General features: G+C 53.9%; 1 protein-coding gene across 1 annotated transcript; it reads left to right on the top strand.

The window, feature by feature from the left end:
• The first annotated feature begins 317 nt into the window (after positions 1–317).
• On the top strand, positions 318–13,307 carry ZFHX2 (zinc finger homeobox 2). Its single transcript, XM_007951208.2, has 9 exons — positions 318–2,361; positions 2,577–3,094; positions 3,615–3,855; positions 5,120–5,194; positions 5,618–5,676; positions 7,650–7,850; positions 8,330–8,453; positions 8,613–12,086; positions 12,328–13,307. Exons 1-9 carry the CDS (start codon positions 318–320, stop codon positions 13,305–13,307), a joined length of 7,716 nt encoding a protein of 2,571 aa, XP_007949399.1.
• Positions 13,308–16,666: the final 3,359 nt, after the last annotated feature.

Here is a 16,666-nt window from a genome sequence, read left to right as displayed (position 1 = left end):
GCCCTGGAATTGGATATGGGGTGAGAGGAAAAAAAATGCCAATTTTTTAAAATAGCAAAGACGGGGAAGAACACATTCCAGGAAAAATAGAGAGTTCTGATTTTAGACATGGTAAGTTAGATATGAAGTGAAGCTGTCAAGTTGGCAAATGGGTATCTGAGTCTAGCAGGTAGAGAAAAGGATAGGGCTGAAGTGTCCAGACATTCAAAAGCCTAGTCATGTCTCCCCTGAAAACTTACAGCACTGCTCTTTCCATGTCTCCCTGCAGGGTACTGGCTGTCACGCTGAAATGAAACCTCAGCACTCCTCCATCTACCATGGCCACCCTTAGCTCATCCTCTACCACTGGCACCACCCCCGCCCCTGGGCACGATGCCCTGTCCCCACCTCCGGACACCTCTTCCTCCCACACCACCTCTGATTCTGTCACCAAAGATCCCCCTGTTGTCCCCTCCACCTCTGAGAGCATGAGGCCCTCAGAGCCAGGGGGGCAGCCCCTAGAGTCAGGCTCTGACCTCATCCAACCAAAGGAGATTGAGGAGCCCCAACAAGAGCCTGGCTATGTTCTTTTCCCACCAAAGGATCTAGGGGTGGAAGAAGACAAGGAAAAGGAGGAGGAAGAAGGGCTCCCTCCTGTGGACCTAAACAACCACTTATTCTTCACATCTGGTGGTGAGGCCTACCTGGTGGCCAAGTTTTCCCTGCCAGGTGGCAGTGAACTCCTATTACCAAAGGGCTTCCCCTGGGGTGAGGCGGGCATCAAGCAAGAGCCCAGCCTGCCCCTCCTGGCCCACCCGCCTCCCACACATCTCACTGCCCTTCACATCCAACATGGCTTTGACCCAATCCAAGGCTTTAGCTCTTCTGACCAAATTCTGTCCCACAATACCTCAGCGCCACCTCCGGCCGCCTATGAGGGAAGGGACGGAGCCTTCTGGAGCTACCAGCTGGCTCCAAACCCACCCGGAGATCCCAAAGATGGCTTCATGGGGAGCAGTGGGGAAGACCACAGGGCACTCTTCTGGCTCTGCCTTCTGTGCCGCCTAGGTTTCAGTAGGCCTCAGGCCTTTGTGGGCCACACACAGTCTCATGGGGTGAAGCTAACTCCTGCTCAACACCAGGGCCTGCCATGCAGCCCAGCCATGCTCCAGGATGGGGGAGAGGGCTGCATGGCCCTCATAAGCTTTCTGGAACCAAAACTCCCTACTTGCCCCCTTTTTGAGATACCCCTTGACAATAGCAGCACAGTGAATGTGGAGGCAAATGTAGCCCAGACTGAGGATGGCCCCCCTGAGGGAGAAGTCCAAGCCCATGTCCTGCCCCATGAAGAAGTCATGGCCCTCAGCCCACCTTCTCCACCCACAACCCCAGTCACCTGGGACCCCAGCCCAACCCAAGCCAAAGAACTGCCAATGGCAGCAGGTGAGGCAGGGCCAGATTGGTTCCCTGAGGGGCTAGAAGAGGATGGAGGGCTCTGCCCCCAACTCAACCAAAGCTCACCCACCTCCAAGGAGGGGCCCACTCTCCCCACTCCAGTAGGCTCTCCTGAAGACCCCAATGACCCACCACAGCCCTACCGCCTGGCTGATGACTACACCCCAGCCCCTGCAACCTTCCAGGGCCTCAGCCTGTCCAGCCACATGTCTCTGCTACATTCACGCAACTCCTGCAAGACACTCAAGTGTCCCAAATGCAACTGGCACTACAAGTACCAGCAGACCTTGGATGTGCACATGCGGGAGAAGCACCCCGAGAGCAACAGTCACTGCAGCTACTGCAGTGCTGGCGGTGCCCATCCCCGCCTAGCTCGCGGAGAGAGCTACAACTGTGGCTACAAGCCCTACCGCTGCGATGTCTGCAACTACTCCACTACCACCAAGGGCAACCTTAGCATCCACATGCAGTCTGACAAGCACCTGGCCAACCTGCAGGGCTTCCAGGCAGGGCCTGGTGGGCAGGGCAGTCCTCCAGAGGCATCACTCCCACCCTCTGCAGGGGACAAAGAGCCCAAGACCAAATCATCCTGGCAGTGCAAGGTGTGCAGCTATGAGACAAACATCTCCCGCAACCTTCGCATCCATATGACCTCTGAGAAGCACATGCAGAATGTCCTAATGCTGCACCAGGGGCTGCCGCTGGGCCTGTCACCTGGGCTGGTAGGGCCAGGCCCTCCTCCCCCCCCAGGGGCTGCCCCCACCAACCCTCCTGAGCTCTTCCAGTACTACGGGCCCCAAGCCCTGGGGCAGCCTCAGACTCCCTTGCCTGGCTCTGGGCTGAGGCCAGATAAGCCCCTGGATGCCCAGCTGTTTCTCAATGGTTTTCACCACCTTGGAGCACCTAGCCGCAAGTTTTCCACATCTGGTAAGGCTCCCTGGACTCTATTCCTCTTTTCCTCTCCCACCACCCCCAGAACCATCCTGTCTTCCCTGCTTTCTCCCACAGGTTAACTCCATTCTTAGGTACCAAGAAGCCCTCTGAACACTATCTTCCTTGTTAACCCACCTCCTCATATCCCCAGAGCAAACCCATTCCACCCCATTTCTTCCTTGGGACATCACTCTGTCTCTGTCCCTTAGCCCCTGGCAGCCTTTCCCCGGATGCCCACCTGCCTGCAAGTCAGCTCCTGGGCTCCTCGCCTGATGGTCTGCCCACCTCACCACCCCCAGATGACAGCCCATCCCTGAAGGTGTTCCGCTGTCTAGTGTGCCAGGCCTTCAGCACTGACAGCCTGGAGCTGCTGCTCTACCACTGCAGTGTGGGCCGTAGTCTCCCAGAAGCTGAATGGAAGGAAGTCACTGGTGACACCCACCGCTGTAAGCTCTGCTGCTATGGCACCCAGCTTAAGGCCAACTTCCAGCTCCATCTCAAGACAGACAAACACGCCCAGAAGTACCAGCTGGCTGCCCACCTGCGAGAGGGTGGTGGAGCCATGGGCACTCCCTTACCAATGCCCCTGGGAGATGGAGCTCCTTATGGATCTGTCTCCCCCCTGCACCTGCGCTGCAACATCTGTGACTTTGAGTCCAACAGCAAAGAGAAGATGCAGCTGCACGCCCGGGGTGCAGCCCATGAAGAGAACAGCCAGATCTATAAGGTGAGGGTGGGGCCCACGGAGAAAGAAGAGGAGCTGGGGACGAAGGGGAGAGATGCAGAGTGGAGCAGTGATGGAAAAATCCAGGGCAGCAGAAATGAAGAAAAACGGAAGTATGTACCAGGGTAATGAAGTCTTTGGAGACAGGCACAGAGAAAGGCCAAAGGAGAGTGGACTCAAGATGTGAAGCTTGTCATTTAGTCAGCTCTTCTGGTATTTGGGGGTTGGTGGAGGGGGGGCTCTATGTCCACTCAGCCCATCCAGTCACCAGAAGTTCAAGAGGATAGAACCAAAGGCCATTTACATCCAAGGAGGGAGTCCAGAGTGGTAGGAGGAAAAGGCAATTGGAGGAGAAAAAGCATTAATACAGGTAGTCATAGGAGGGGAAATGGGTGCTCTGGGGGGTGGGAGGGATGAGTGGAGAGGAAGGTGTGCTAGTCAGGCTCCCTTGGGGAAGGCAAAAGAGATCCGAGATCTGGGAGTATCCCTGTGGGCCTGAGCCCATCTCTTCACATGCTTCTAGTTTCTGCTGGAGATGGAGGGAGCAGAAGCAGGGGCTGAGCTGGGGCTCTACCACTGCCTGCTGTGTGCATGGGAGACACCCTCCCGCTTGGCTGTGTTGCAACATCTCCGTGCACCTGCTCACCGCGATGCCCAGGCCCAGAGGCGTCTGCAGCTGCTACAGAATGGCCCAGCAGCTGAGGAAGGACTCACAGCTCTTCAGAGCATCCTGAGCTTCAGCCATGGGCAGCTTCGGACTCCCGGTGAGGAAGGGGGGACTGGGAGAGGGCTTGGCAGGGAGAGCAGCTGGGTGCTGGGAAGTGGGGGGATGATGAGAAAGGATGTGATAATAGGAAGAAATGGGTCTGTGGGCATCAATAACAGGTGGAAAGAGGGTGGTGTAGTGTTGGTAAAAAAAAAATATAGGGGTTTCAGGAACAGTGAGGGCTATCACGCATGGAGGGAGAACAAGACAAGTTGGGAGGAGGCGGAGAAGGGCAGGGACTTTGCTGGGTGGAGAACAGGAAGGGAGAGGAAGGAATCCCCAGTGATTCTGAGCAGTGATTACTGTCCTAGAAATGCTGGGTGTGGGAGGTGGCAGGACAGAGCTAAAAAAAAAAAAAAAAAAGGACAGAATATGTTTCCTGAGGACCAAGACATGTTGGAAGGAGATGGGAATTGTGGGGATAGTCCAAAGGCAGCAGTGATGGGAAGAGGGCCCTGACAAACTTCCCAGCCTCTTCTTGTCTCTTACGTCTTCAGCCCTAAGGCTGGGCTTACGATCACCTTTAGGAAGCCGAGTTGGTACTAGCAGAGGCCAAGGACAGCCAAGCAGGTGGCCATTGATCCAGAGGAGGGTGGAAGGGCCTGAGAGGGGTTGTCAGAAGCGAGCATGGGTGTCAGGGTTTTGTAGAGGCCAGGGATGGGCGAGGGCAAGGGCACTCAGCAGGAAAGAGGAACAGGCCGCATTGACTGGTGCTAATTGAATTGCCAATATGCTGGTTGGAGTTAAGTGCCGAAGGGGCCCAGATCAATAACTAACGATCCTGGCGCAGGGCTGAATGGAGTTAAGGAACTTTAACACTTTAATTAGGCTGCCACCGAAAATAAATTCCTACACATCTGTCAATTCTTACTTGAGTGGTAATCTCCTCTCCCAGCTGGTCCTGCCGCCTCCTGCACACCTCAGTCAACCTCAGCTTCTTTCTTTAGAGTTCCTCCCAATAAATTTCTGGGGCCTCTGCTTCTAGCTGAGTGTGGTCCTGTTGTTTCTGTTGCCTACAGCTGGACTTGTTCCCTCATCTATAAGATGAGGAGGCTGGACTCGCACAAGACAGTCTCTTAGTCCCTGCCGTTCAATATTTCTTCTTGGGGTCTTTTTGCCCTCTCCTGCCTGTTGAGGCATCCATCCATTCTGTCCTAATCTTTTCATTGACTGGCTGCTTGTTCCCCTTCCTTTGTCCTATGCCCTCCCTTCCCTGCTGCTTCATTCCTTTAAGCTGATTCTCCACCCCCATCCCTACACAGGAAAGGCTTCTGTCACCCCCTTAGCTGAGCCACCCACCCCCGAGAAAGATGCCCAGAAGAAGACAGAACAATTGGGTGAGTTGCTCATCTGGCCTGTTCTCCCTCCATCCCTTATTATGCGCACACACACCCCGCCCCCGCCCCCAGTCATTGATTCCTTTATGTTCATGGGACCTTGCAGAAATCCATATGTCCAGCAAGGCCTCTTGTGCTGAGGGAGCCCAACTCTGATCAAAGAAAAGGGCTCATCAGAGGGAAGAGAGGTTGAGCCACAGGTTTGGGTTTGATGCCATCCTGACAACCTAGAGTCAGCCCCTTACACATGTGTACGGAGCAGAGCTCTGTGGCTTCCTGCCCTTTCTCCCTTCCCCTAGAGCCCAGCCACCTGCTCTGGGAGTTCTGTGCTACAAATGAGGTCATCTTGAGGGCTGAGGGTCTATGAAAGGAAGAGTGAAGGCTGTCAGAGTCTCCTAACATCTCCTTTCCTGTCATCTTTAGCTTCCGAAGATGCAGAGAACAAGACTGGCCCTTCGGGAGACAGTGCCAACCAGACCACGGTCAGAACTGGGGTAGCTGGAAAGAGCTGAAGGGGTCTGGCTTTACCAGGATCTCATATTCCAAAGGCAGAAATTCTAAACAGTGCAGAGCTTTATAAACGTCATATTGAAGACAGGCTTAATATATTCATGCCTGTCACTGACTTCACTCAGAAGAGGTCATATTTAAGAAATTCCATTCATATTAGCTCAGCGTCATATGGAGGAAGATTGCACATAGATGAAGATGGCAAGAAAGAGATGGAAGGAGTTTGAGGGAAAGGTGGACAGAGAAACTGTTGAGGGTAGGAACAATTGGAGGGAGAAGCAGGGGAGGAAAAAAGGAATAAGTGAAAAGGAAAGGGGAAAAAAAGGGCTGCTGTACAACTCTCCTACATTCAGCTAGAACCAGAAAGACATAGACACACAGTTCAACTCTGCAGAAACCCCTGAGCCTGGATGGAATGTCCTGGCACCTCCTTCCTCCTTCCTGGGGGAATTCCAGGGGGTAGAGGCACCACTCAAATGATTCACCCAGACCGCAAGCCCTCGGGCATGAAAGTGTAGATTCTGTGGGGATTCCCAGCCTCTGGTTTTGAGCTGCATCCTGTGCCCTGTAGCTCTGCAGAGTGGGTTGAATGTGGACAATGCAGATCTGAAGGGTCTCTGCAGGAATGGTTTATCTTCAGGTTCTCGTCTTCCTACCTTCTATTTCCTCCAACAGACCTATTCCAGATGTCTGTGCTGAGGGCTGTTGTGTTGTTGTTGTTATGTGCAGTCAAGTCTCACCCGACTCATAGCAACCCCTCCTTGGGTTTCCGAGGCAGTATCACTATGGAAGTAGATTGCCCCATCTTCCTTCCGAGGAGTGGCTGGTGGGTTTGAACTGCCAGCCTTCTGGTTAGCAGTCAAGTGCCTTAGGCACTATGCTACCAGGCTAGGCACATTTAAATGAGCACCTGGATACCTTTCTTTCCATTATGCTCCCCCCACACACACAGCCTTTGGGAGGCACCTAGGCTTGTACCAATGGCACAGGCAACAGGAGAGAAGTATACCAGGGACACCAGCCTGATCTGAGGTGGCAGCAGTCAGGTGACTGAGGCAGAAACCCAGGGGCTTTCTTGGCCCCACCCCAGGTTTCCCAGTCCTACCCCTCTGGAGGTGTAGGCCTGAATGATCTGGGAGAAAGGACAGACCAGAATTTTCCTAGGCCACTGTGGGAGCCATGGCATCTGTTTACTTGTGAAAAAACAAACCAAACCAAACTCACTGCCATCAAGTCAATTCCTACTCATAGTGACCCCCTTTGGGTTTCCGAGGCAGTAAATCTTTATGGAAGTAGATTGCCCAATCTTCCTTTCCCGGAGTGGCTGGTGGGTTTAAACAGCCAGCCTTCTGATTAGCAGCCAAATGCCTTAGGCACTATGCCACCAGGGGTCCTTACATGTGAAAAAAGAGAGAAGGAAAAGAAGTAGGAATTGCTGAGCCTCTGAGGGAGAATGAGCTGGTTTCTGGGTAGGGCCCCCTCTTCAGGACATATTTCTCAGTTCAGGGTCTCTGCAAAGCAGAATAGGCAGAGTTTTTGAGTCCAAGAACTCCCCAGAGGAAGCAGAACCATTTCATGGAGAAGATACAGGCAAAATGGGGTGGGTAAAAGAAGAAAAACAGATTGGGGTTGAAGTAGGTACAGGGCCATATAGTCAGCTAGAAAATAGAGTAGGGCAGCAGAAACAGGGAAAGAAAGACCAAGGAAAAATAGAGAGATGCCAGGATGGAGGGAGAGGGCCAAAGAAGGAAGGCAAGCTTTGTTCTACTCCAAGAGAAAAGAGGGAGGAGCTACTTTCAGGATGTGTGGATGGGGGGTGGGGCCTCTCTAATGCCTTCCTGTGGGGCTTGCTCTTCCTAAACAGGGAGCCAAGAAGCCAAAGAACTGTGTAATGTTGGGTCCCACCCTCTCTGATACCTCCTCTACTGTCCTTATGTGCCCCTAGGTATACTGCTGTCCATACTGCAGCTTCATGAGCCCAGAGTCCGACCAGGTGAGGGCTCATACAATCTCCCAGCATGCAGTGCAGCCCAAGTACAGATGCCCACTGTGCCAGGAGCAGCTAGTGGGCCGGCCTGCCCTGCACTTCCACCTTAGCCATCTTCACAACGTGGTACCTGAGTGTGTTGAGAAGCTGCTGCTTGTGGTGAGTACTAGACTGGGTAAGGACCACCCACTGAGGTCCTGCCAGTACCATGCAGGAAGGGAAGAAGAGGCAGGGGTAGCCAGGCAAGTGTATATACTTGGGCAGGGGGTAAGGCATTGATAAAGTAGCATTTCACAGATTTAAAGTTGGAAGGAACCTCAGAACTTAGCTGCCCTCTACTCATGGATGAGGAAACTAAGCATTTCTTCCATATCTGTTAATTTCCTAAGAAGAGCTATCAACAGACAGCATGAACCTGGGAGGGTCAGGTGCCTCAAGGAAGGGGAAAGAGGGAGCCCGATAGGAGAGGGAGCAGCCCAGGCCCTCGCATCTGGGGTGGGGGGAGCAGAAATTGAACGGGAGTTTTGTCCAGTGAGGAGGCTTTGTCATGTAAAGAGCTGGGCATAGGCATAGGCACAGAGCAGGAATAGCCAGGGCAGGGTGGAGGTGTTCAGTCACTGGGATTTCTTCCATTACAGGCCACAACTGTAGAAATGACCTTTATGACCAAAGTGCTGCATGGGTCCAATCTGCATGTGGAGGAAGGCCCAGAGCCCCTCATTCCCAGGCCAGAGCCTTCACCCAGCAGAGACCAGGCTTCAGGTAAGGAAGGGGCAGCACACTTCACAGGGTGGTAGGAAAGGGGAACTGGGCTCCAGGTCTGAGGCGATAGTCACTTGTCCTAGATATTAAGTGGGTAGAATATGGGCTAAATAAAGTTCCTTTCTTTCTCATTATACTTCTTTCTCTCTTCCCTAGAAGAAGGCCCTAACCTGACCCCAGAAGCCAGTCCAGATCCTCTTCCTGAGCTTCTCCCACCCTCAGCTGAGGCTCCAAACAAGCCCATGGGAAGCCCTGACCAACCCCCTTCTCCAGCCCCATCTCCAATCCCCCCGCCTGATACCCAAGCTGAAGAAATGGCTCCTCCACCCACAATGGCTGAGGAGGAAGAGGGGACCGTTGGGGAGACTCGCCCTACAGAGCCAGTTCCAGCTGATTCTCGCCATCCTCTGACCTATCGGAAGACCACCAACTTTGCTCTGGACAAGTTTCTGGACCCTGCCCGGCCATATAAGTGCACTGTGTGTAAGGAGTCCTTTACCCAGAAGAATATTCTCCTAGTTCATTATAATTCTGTCTCCCACCTTCATAAGATGAAGAAGGCTGCCATTGATCCCTCCGCCCCTACCCGGGGAGAGGCTGGTGCCCCACCTACCACCACTATTGCCACAGACAAACCCTTTAAATGCACAGTCTGCAGAGTCTCCTACAACCAGAGCTCCACATTGGAGATCCACATGCGGTCAGTTCTGCATCAGACTCGCTCTAGGGGGGCCAAGACTGACGCCAAGGCTGAGGGGCCGGAGCGCAGCCAAGAAGAGCCCAAAGAAGGCGAGACCGAGGGGGAGGTGGGCGCTGAGAAGAAGTTCCCTGACTCCAGTAGCTTCATATCTGGACTGCCCTTCCTGTCCCCTCCACCCCCTCCTTTGGACCTCCACCGATTTCCAGCCCCCCTCTTCACCCCACCAGTCCTGCCCCCCTTCCCTTTGGTACCCGAGTCACTGCTTAAGCTCCAGCAGCAGCAGCTTCTCCTGCCCTTCTACCTCCATGACCTCAAGGTGGCGCCCAAACTAGCACTGGCTGGGCCTGCACCCTTGCTGTCCCTGCCAGCTGCCACCCCTCCACCCCCACCCCCACCCCCCAAGGCTAAGCTGGCTGAGAGGGAGTGGGAGGGGCCCCCCATGACTGAAGAGGGGAGTGAGGCAGGGCCCGCCTCACCACCCCACCCAACACCCAATGAGGCAGCCCGCACTGCAGCCAAAGCTCTTCTAGAAAACTTTGGCTTTGAGCTTGTGATCCAGTACAATGAAGGGAAGCAGGCTGTGCCCCCTCCCCCAACCCCACCCCCTCCAGAGGCCCTGGGGGGTGGGGACAAGCTAGCCTGTGGGGCCTGTGGGAAGCTCTTCTCCAATATGCTTATCCTCAAGACCCACGAAGAACATGTCCACCGCCGTTTCCTGCCCTTTGAGGCCCTGAGTCGGTATGCTGCTCAATTTCGAAAGAGCTATGATAGCCTATACCCACCCCCTGCAGAGCCCTCCAAATCTGAAGGGCCTCTGGACTCGCCTGCTCCCCAACTAGGCCCACCCTTCTTGGTCCCAGAGCCTGAGGCAGGCGGAACCCGTCCCTCTGAGGAGCGAAGCCGGGCAGGAGGGCACTGGCCCCCAGAGGAGGAAGAAAGCTCCAGAGGGAATTTTCCTCCCCTGGTACCTGCAGGCCGCCGGTTCTCCAGAACCAAGTTCACAGAGTTCCAAACCCAAGCCCTGCAGTCTTTCTTTGAGACCAGTGCCTACCCCAAGGATGGAGAGGTGGAGCGGCTTGCAAGTCTTTTGGGCCTAGCTAGCCGTGTGGTGGTAGTATGGTTCCAGAATGCTCGCCAGAAAGCACGCAAAAATGCCAGCGAGGGTGGGCCTGTGCCACCTGGAGGAGGAACTGGGGGGACCTCTGGCTGCAGGCGCTGCCACACAACCTTCTCCTGTGTTTTTGAGTTGGTGCGGCACCTCAAGAAATGTTATGATGACCAGCCCCCTGAAGAGGAAGAAGAAACAGAGAGAGGGGAAGAGGAGGAAGAAGAGGTGGAGGAGGAAGAAACAGAGGAGGAACAGGGCCTTGAACCACCAGCAGGGCCTGAGGGTCCATTGCCAGAACCTCCAGACAGAGAGGAGCTGAGCGAAACAGAGGCAGCAAAGCCAGGAGGCAGAGAGCCTGAAGGGAAGGCTCCTCCCTCCCCTGCCCCAGCCCACAGCTGTGACCAGTGCAACATGTCATTCCCCAGCCAGGACCTCCTGACCGGACACAGAAGACTACATTTCCTGTCATCTGTGCAGCCCAGTACTGCCTCACACCTCTTAGATCTGCCCTTACTTGTGTTTGGGGAGCGTAATCCCCTAGTGGCAGGTACTCCACCAGTGCCCGGGCCACTCCTCAAACGAAAGCACGAGGATGGCAGCCTGTCCCCCACAGGCAGTGAAGCTGGGGGTGGAGGGGAGGGCGAGCCCCCCAGGGATAAGCGTCTTCGCACCACCATCCTGCCTGAGCAGCTGGAGATCCTGTACCGTTGGTACATGCAGGACTCCAACCCAACACGCAAGATGCTTGACTGCATCTCAGAGGAGGTGGGGCTCAAAAAACGAGTGGTACAGGTCTGGTTCCAGAATACCAGGGCCAGGGAGAGAAAAGGCCAATTTCGAAGCACCCCTGGGGGGGTGCCCAGTCCAGCAGTCAAACCCCCTGTCACACCCACTCCAGCACCCTTCCCCAAGTTCAATCTCTTGTTGGGCAAGGTGGATGATGGGGTTGGGAGGGAGGTCCCCAAAAGGGAAGGGCCTGCTTTTCCCTATCCCCCTGTCACCTCTGTTGCTGGGCCCTTGCCTTTTCTACCACTGGGGAAAGAAGCCAGCACCCCAGCACCAGAGCCACCTCTACCTCTTCTACCTCCCCCTCCACCCAGTGAAGATGAGGGCCCCGAGGAACTGTCTAAAGTGTCTCCAGAGAGTGAGGCATGCAGTCCATCTGCAGGGGATCTAAGCGATTCGTCTGCTTCCAGCCTGGCTGAACCAGAGTCCCCTGGGGCTGGCGGTAGCAGTGGGGGAGCAGGAGGTGGGGCCGGGGTTCCAGATGGAATGGGGCAGCGGCGCTACAGGACCCAGATGAGCAGCCTACAGTTGAAGATCATGAAGGCCTGCTACGAAGCCTACCGCACCCCCACCATGCAGGAGTGTGAGGTGCTGGGGGAGGAGATTGGGCTGCCCAAGAGAGTCATCCAGGTCTGGTTCCAGAATGCTCGTGCCAAGGAAAAGAAGGCCAAATTGCAGGGGGCAGCAGTTGGGGGGCCTGGGAGCAGCACTGAGGGCCCCTTGGGAGCCCAGCGCACCGACTGCCCATATTGTGATGTCAAATATGATTTCTATGTCTCCTGCCGAGGCCATCTCTTTTCCCGCCAGCACCTGGCCAAGCTCAAGGAGGCAGTCCGAGCACAGCTAAAGAGCGAAAGCAAGTGCTATGACTTGGCCCCAGCACCTGAGGCCCCCCCAGCAACCAAGGCCCCGCCAACCACCACACCTGCTGCTTTGCCGCTCGGGGCTGCCCCAGCCCTGCCTCGCCTGGCCCCAGTCCTCTTGTCCGGCCCAGCTCTGACTCAGTCCCCACTGAGCAGCTTAGCTCCTTTCAATTCAGGTGAGCTGGGAAGTTGGGAGGAGTTGGACTTTAGAGACACGCCCTTCCTTTTCTTTCTTGAGTCTTCCTACCTGCAGTCTCCTCCAGTAGCCCACCTTTGCTTCAGCCTTTTGGGGGACAGGTAGTGGGGAAGGGGGGTAGAAGTCAGGGGGTGAGAATGGGTAAGTGTGTATCTGGAGCAGGAAGAATGATAGGGCAGGAGGTGGCTAATCCTTCATCCCAGGTCTTTTCATCTTCCTAGGCCCTGCAGCCTCCCCAGGCCTCCTTGGCCTCGCCACTTCTGTCCTGCCTGCTACCACAGTGGTCCAGACGGCTGGCCCAGGCCGCCCCTTACCTCAGAGACCCATGCCCGACCAAACCAACACCTCCACAGCAGGCACCACTGACCCTGTCCCAGGCCCGCCAACTGAGCCCTCAGGGGACAAGGTCTCTGGTGAGCGAAAGCCAGTTGCAGCCCCCACCAACTCCTCCACCGATGCCCTCAAGAACCTCAAAGCATTGAAGGCCACTGTCCCAGCTCTGTTGGGGAGCCAATTTCTGCCCTTCCCACTGCCTCCTGCAGGGGGAGCAGCACCTCCAGCTGTCTTTGGCCCCCAGTTACAGGGGGCCTACTTCCAACAGCTCTACGGCATGAAGAAGGGGCTATTTCCCATGAACCCTGTGATACCTCAGACCCTCATTGGGCTGCTCCCCAATGCCCTTCTCCAGCCACCCCCCCAGGTCCCTGAGGCCACAGCCACAGCACCTCCAAAGCCACCTGAACTGCCCTCTCCAGGGGAGGGGGAGGCTGGGGATGCTGATGAGCTGCTGACTGGCAGCACTGGCATTTCCACTGTGGATGTGACCCACCGCTACCTGTGCCGCCAGTGCAAGATGGCATTTGACGGGGAGGCCCCAGCCACTGCCCACCAGAGATCCTTCTGCTTCTTCGGGCGGGGCCCCGGGGGTTCCATACCCCCTCCACTGCGGGTGCCCATCTGCACCTACCACTGCCTGGCATGTGAGGTGCTGCTGAGTGGGCGTGAAGCCCTAGCCTCCCACCTGCGCTCCTCGGCCCACAGGCGCAAGGCGGCCCCACCCCCAGGGGGCCCACCCATCACTGTCACCAACGCCGCCACTGCTGCCACGGCTGCTGTGGCTTTTGCCAAAGAGGAAGCAAGATTACCTCACACGGACTCCAACCCAAAAACTACTACTACCTCTACACTTCTAGCTTTATAAACAGATAAACCAAGATTGGGGGGGGGGCAGAGGGAAGGGACTTAGAGCTCCCTCTCTTAACCCAAGAGGTGTTTAGTGGGAACTCCAATCTCTCACTCCAGCCCTCGGCTCCGCCCACCTTATGGGAATCTTTCCATTCCCACCCTCAGTGGGCTTCACACACCCCACCTCCAGCAGAGTCCTGCCTCCTCCCCCACCCCCACAGAGACACTAGAATCCTCAACTCCTTGCAGATACACTTCTTGCCCTGTATCTTCATAGATACACACCCACAGTGTCATCCCAATTCATACATGTCTGCCTTGCCCACCCCACCACATAGCTACCATTGGTTCTATCTTCCTACAACCTTTCTCCATTGAATTACCAGAACCTCCACATTTCCTGTGTAAACACATACATGCACACATACATGCATATACATGTTAGCCCATGCTGTTCCGACTGAGAAACACCAAAAAAAAGAAGAAGAAGAAAAAAAAAGAACAAGACAAAGAAGGGGGAAGGAAAAGAACCCTTGCCACTCCCCTTTCCCTTCCCTACCCCCTTGTCTAGAGCACCATACTGCTCACAAACTTTTTCCAAATACCCAGTTAGTTGGCTCCTAAAGTTGGAGCCTGGGATGGGCAGGGAGCCCACAAAACTCTAACCAAACTGGAGGTTGGCAGAAGCTCCCAGCTCACTCTCCTTACCCTACCCCCTCCCTCCTAACCCTCTCCTGCCTGGGAGCCACTGGGAGCCCCTGCGGCCTGGAGGCCTGGAGGCCTGGACTCTCGGGGAAGCCGCTGCCAGTAACCCCTCTGCTAACCCCCACCCTGCACCCTGGGAATTGCAGTAACTTATTCTCAAAGGCTTTAAAACACAGAGATCCTCTCAGCAGCCGTGGGCCTGCCTCTTGTCCCAGCCCTGCCAAGTGGGGGTCCAGCCTCCAGGGACCAGTGCTGCCCACCAACGGCAAATCCAAAGTTCTTAAAAAAAAAAAAAAGATAAAGAAACACACACAACCAAAAAAAATGAGAGTGTGAGAGAGCGCACCCATGCGCACAAGAGAACTAGACCAGAGGAATGAACTAAAGAAAAACATAAACTTGGAAAAATACAAAAAAAAAACAAAGAAAACTCTCCCATCAAACAAGTGTTTTTTTTTTCCTGTTTGTGTCATTTCTCCCCTTCCCCCCATTTGAGGAGTTTCTTTAAACCACCTCATCTTTGGAAGATCAGATGGTTTTAACGTCTTGCCATGGGTCTCATGATTGATCCTCGTGTGACTGAAGCAGTCCAGCCCTCCCCTGGCCAGGCCCAGTCTCAGAGGCAGGAGCTGGTAATGGGGAGAAAAGCATGGACACAGAAGAGACCTGTCCCTGCTCCCTGAATTGAGTACTTTAACAAGACAGATAACATCTCCTAATTCCCAGCTGTGGATTTAAAAGGCAGTAGCCAAAAGTATCTTGACCATTCCAGGAGGAAAAGGGTGGATGGGGCAGTTTGGTTTCCGAATTCTGGGTATGCTTCCCTTTTGCCTACCACCATTTCCTCTTATTTATTCTTCTCACAAAACCCTACTCCTATTTCCCTTCCTAGTGGCCCCTTCGCATTTCTGCCACTTCTTGAACTTTCTTTGCCCTTGCTGGGTCCCTCGTTCCCCATCTGGTTTTCTCCCCCACCATCCTTAGCCTTTGCTCTGGCTCCCTACACCCCATCACATTACACCCCCAAGCCCCTCCATTAAACAGTAGCTGCTGGAGGAGGCATCCCCAAAGGACTCCGCAGGGCTTGTTGGTTAGGATCCTGGCAGGGCAGTCTAGAGATGTTGTTGAGGGAATGGACGGGCAAAGAGAGAATTTAAGAACAAAGTGAATCTTGGATAGGCTGATATCAGCAGGGGGACCAACAGAAAGGAATGACCTAGGAGAGGGCTCACCACACAATCTGTTTGTTTCTGTAAACCTCAAGTGGCAGTTCTGGCAATCCCAAAGCCCCGCTAAAGTGGCATAAGGTAGAGAAGCAGGTGTTTTATTTTAACAAAGAAAAGCCTGTAAACATGTCCCATATCCTCCAGATGGTTTCTCCTACTACTCTTGTCCCTAAGACCTTCCCTTCCAAGGCATTCTCTTTTCATCCTTTTTCCCCTTCAGCCTTCTACTACTATTATCCATTTAATACTCACAAATTCAGCCAGCCCTGGCATTTAGGTTTTCCGGATTGTCAGTCACTCCGCTCTGTGGACAGGTTAATATTGAAGAGGCTTATGTACAGAAGAGATGGGACGGGAGACAGGGAATTCAGCCAGTCCCTAGTCCCCATATATCTTGTGAATCTCATTTCCAGTCCCACTCACTACTAAAATTTAAAAACTCCAACTCCCGCAAACTGGAAATGGGTGGCGATGGGGGCGGGGCGGGGAGTTAGTTATTCTGATGATACCAAAACTGCCAGTTACAGATGCCGGCATTAGGAGAGAAACCGGCTCACTGGGTCTTGCTCTTGCTGCCACCTTTCCTTGCCTCTTAACCTCCTTCTTGCTCCCCTCGCTCCCTTTCCCTCTCCCACTGGAATTCTATGTATAAAACTATTTTCTTAGCACCATGTATATCAAGAAAGAGGATTTTTCACTCTGTGCTTTCTGGGAATGTGACTTTGTAAAAGGTTGAAAACAAACAAAAAATTAGAATGAGAAAGAGGAAATGTTTTAAAGAAAACCTTGGCAAACACTTGGCATGGATGATTATTTTAGGGATTTATAACCAGGGTAGGTTGGCTTTACTTTCAACTATGCTTATTCAGCAAGGGTTAATGTAGCCAAAAATCCCTCCTCCTCTTGCCCTCCAACACATTCTCTCACCTACACCTAGATGCCTGGGTTTGGAGACACCATGTATATATTCACAATAGCAGACAGGAGCTAACTCTAAGCAACTGTACTTACTTGGGACCCTGGGATTTGGGGCAAAAGACAGCCTGCCTGGCTGACTCTGCTGATTTAGATAAATCAGCATGCTTCTTGAGGGTACATCATCTTATATTTTCAGTGGCTGGAAGCATTCCTTCCCAACCCTTTCCTCTGACCAGAAGTCCTCAGCAGTAGCATTTTGGCTCCAGAGATATACTGTGGGCTGTTTCGGTTGTCAGAAGGCTGAGTTAGTATAGCCCTATGAAAAATGCCAAGTCACCAGGATTAAATCATGTTGCTTCTCCCGTAGAGCAGTAATAAACCCAATTCAAGAGCACACTGACAACTTATGGAACCTCCCATAACCCTAAAGTGACCCCGAATCAATGGCTCATAAGATTGGTCTTTCATGGCTTGCGGCAAAGGCCTAGGGTTTCTGCATATGTGGGTCCTAAAGAAGCATCCAAAT

Source organism: Orycteropus afer, unplaced genomic scaffold, assembly GCF_000298275.1.
Source record: "Orycteropus afer afer isolate SDZICR_OR568_19922 unplaced genomic scaffold, OryAfe1.0 scaffold00292, whole genome shotgun sequence".
In the NCBI taxonomy this organism is placed as follows: domain Eukaryota; kingdom Metazoa; phylum Chordata; class Mammalia; order Tubulidentata; family Orycteropodidae; genus Orycteropus; species Orycteropus afer.
The sequence above is the reverse complement of the archived record's forward strand: the minus strand, read 5'-3'. Positions and strand labels throughout refer to the sequence as shown.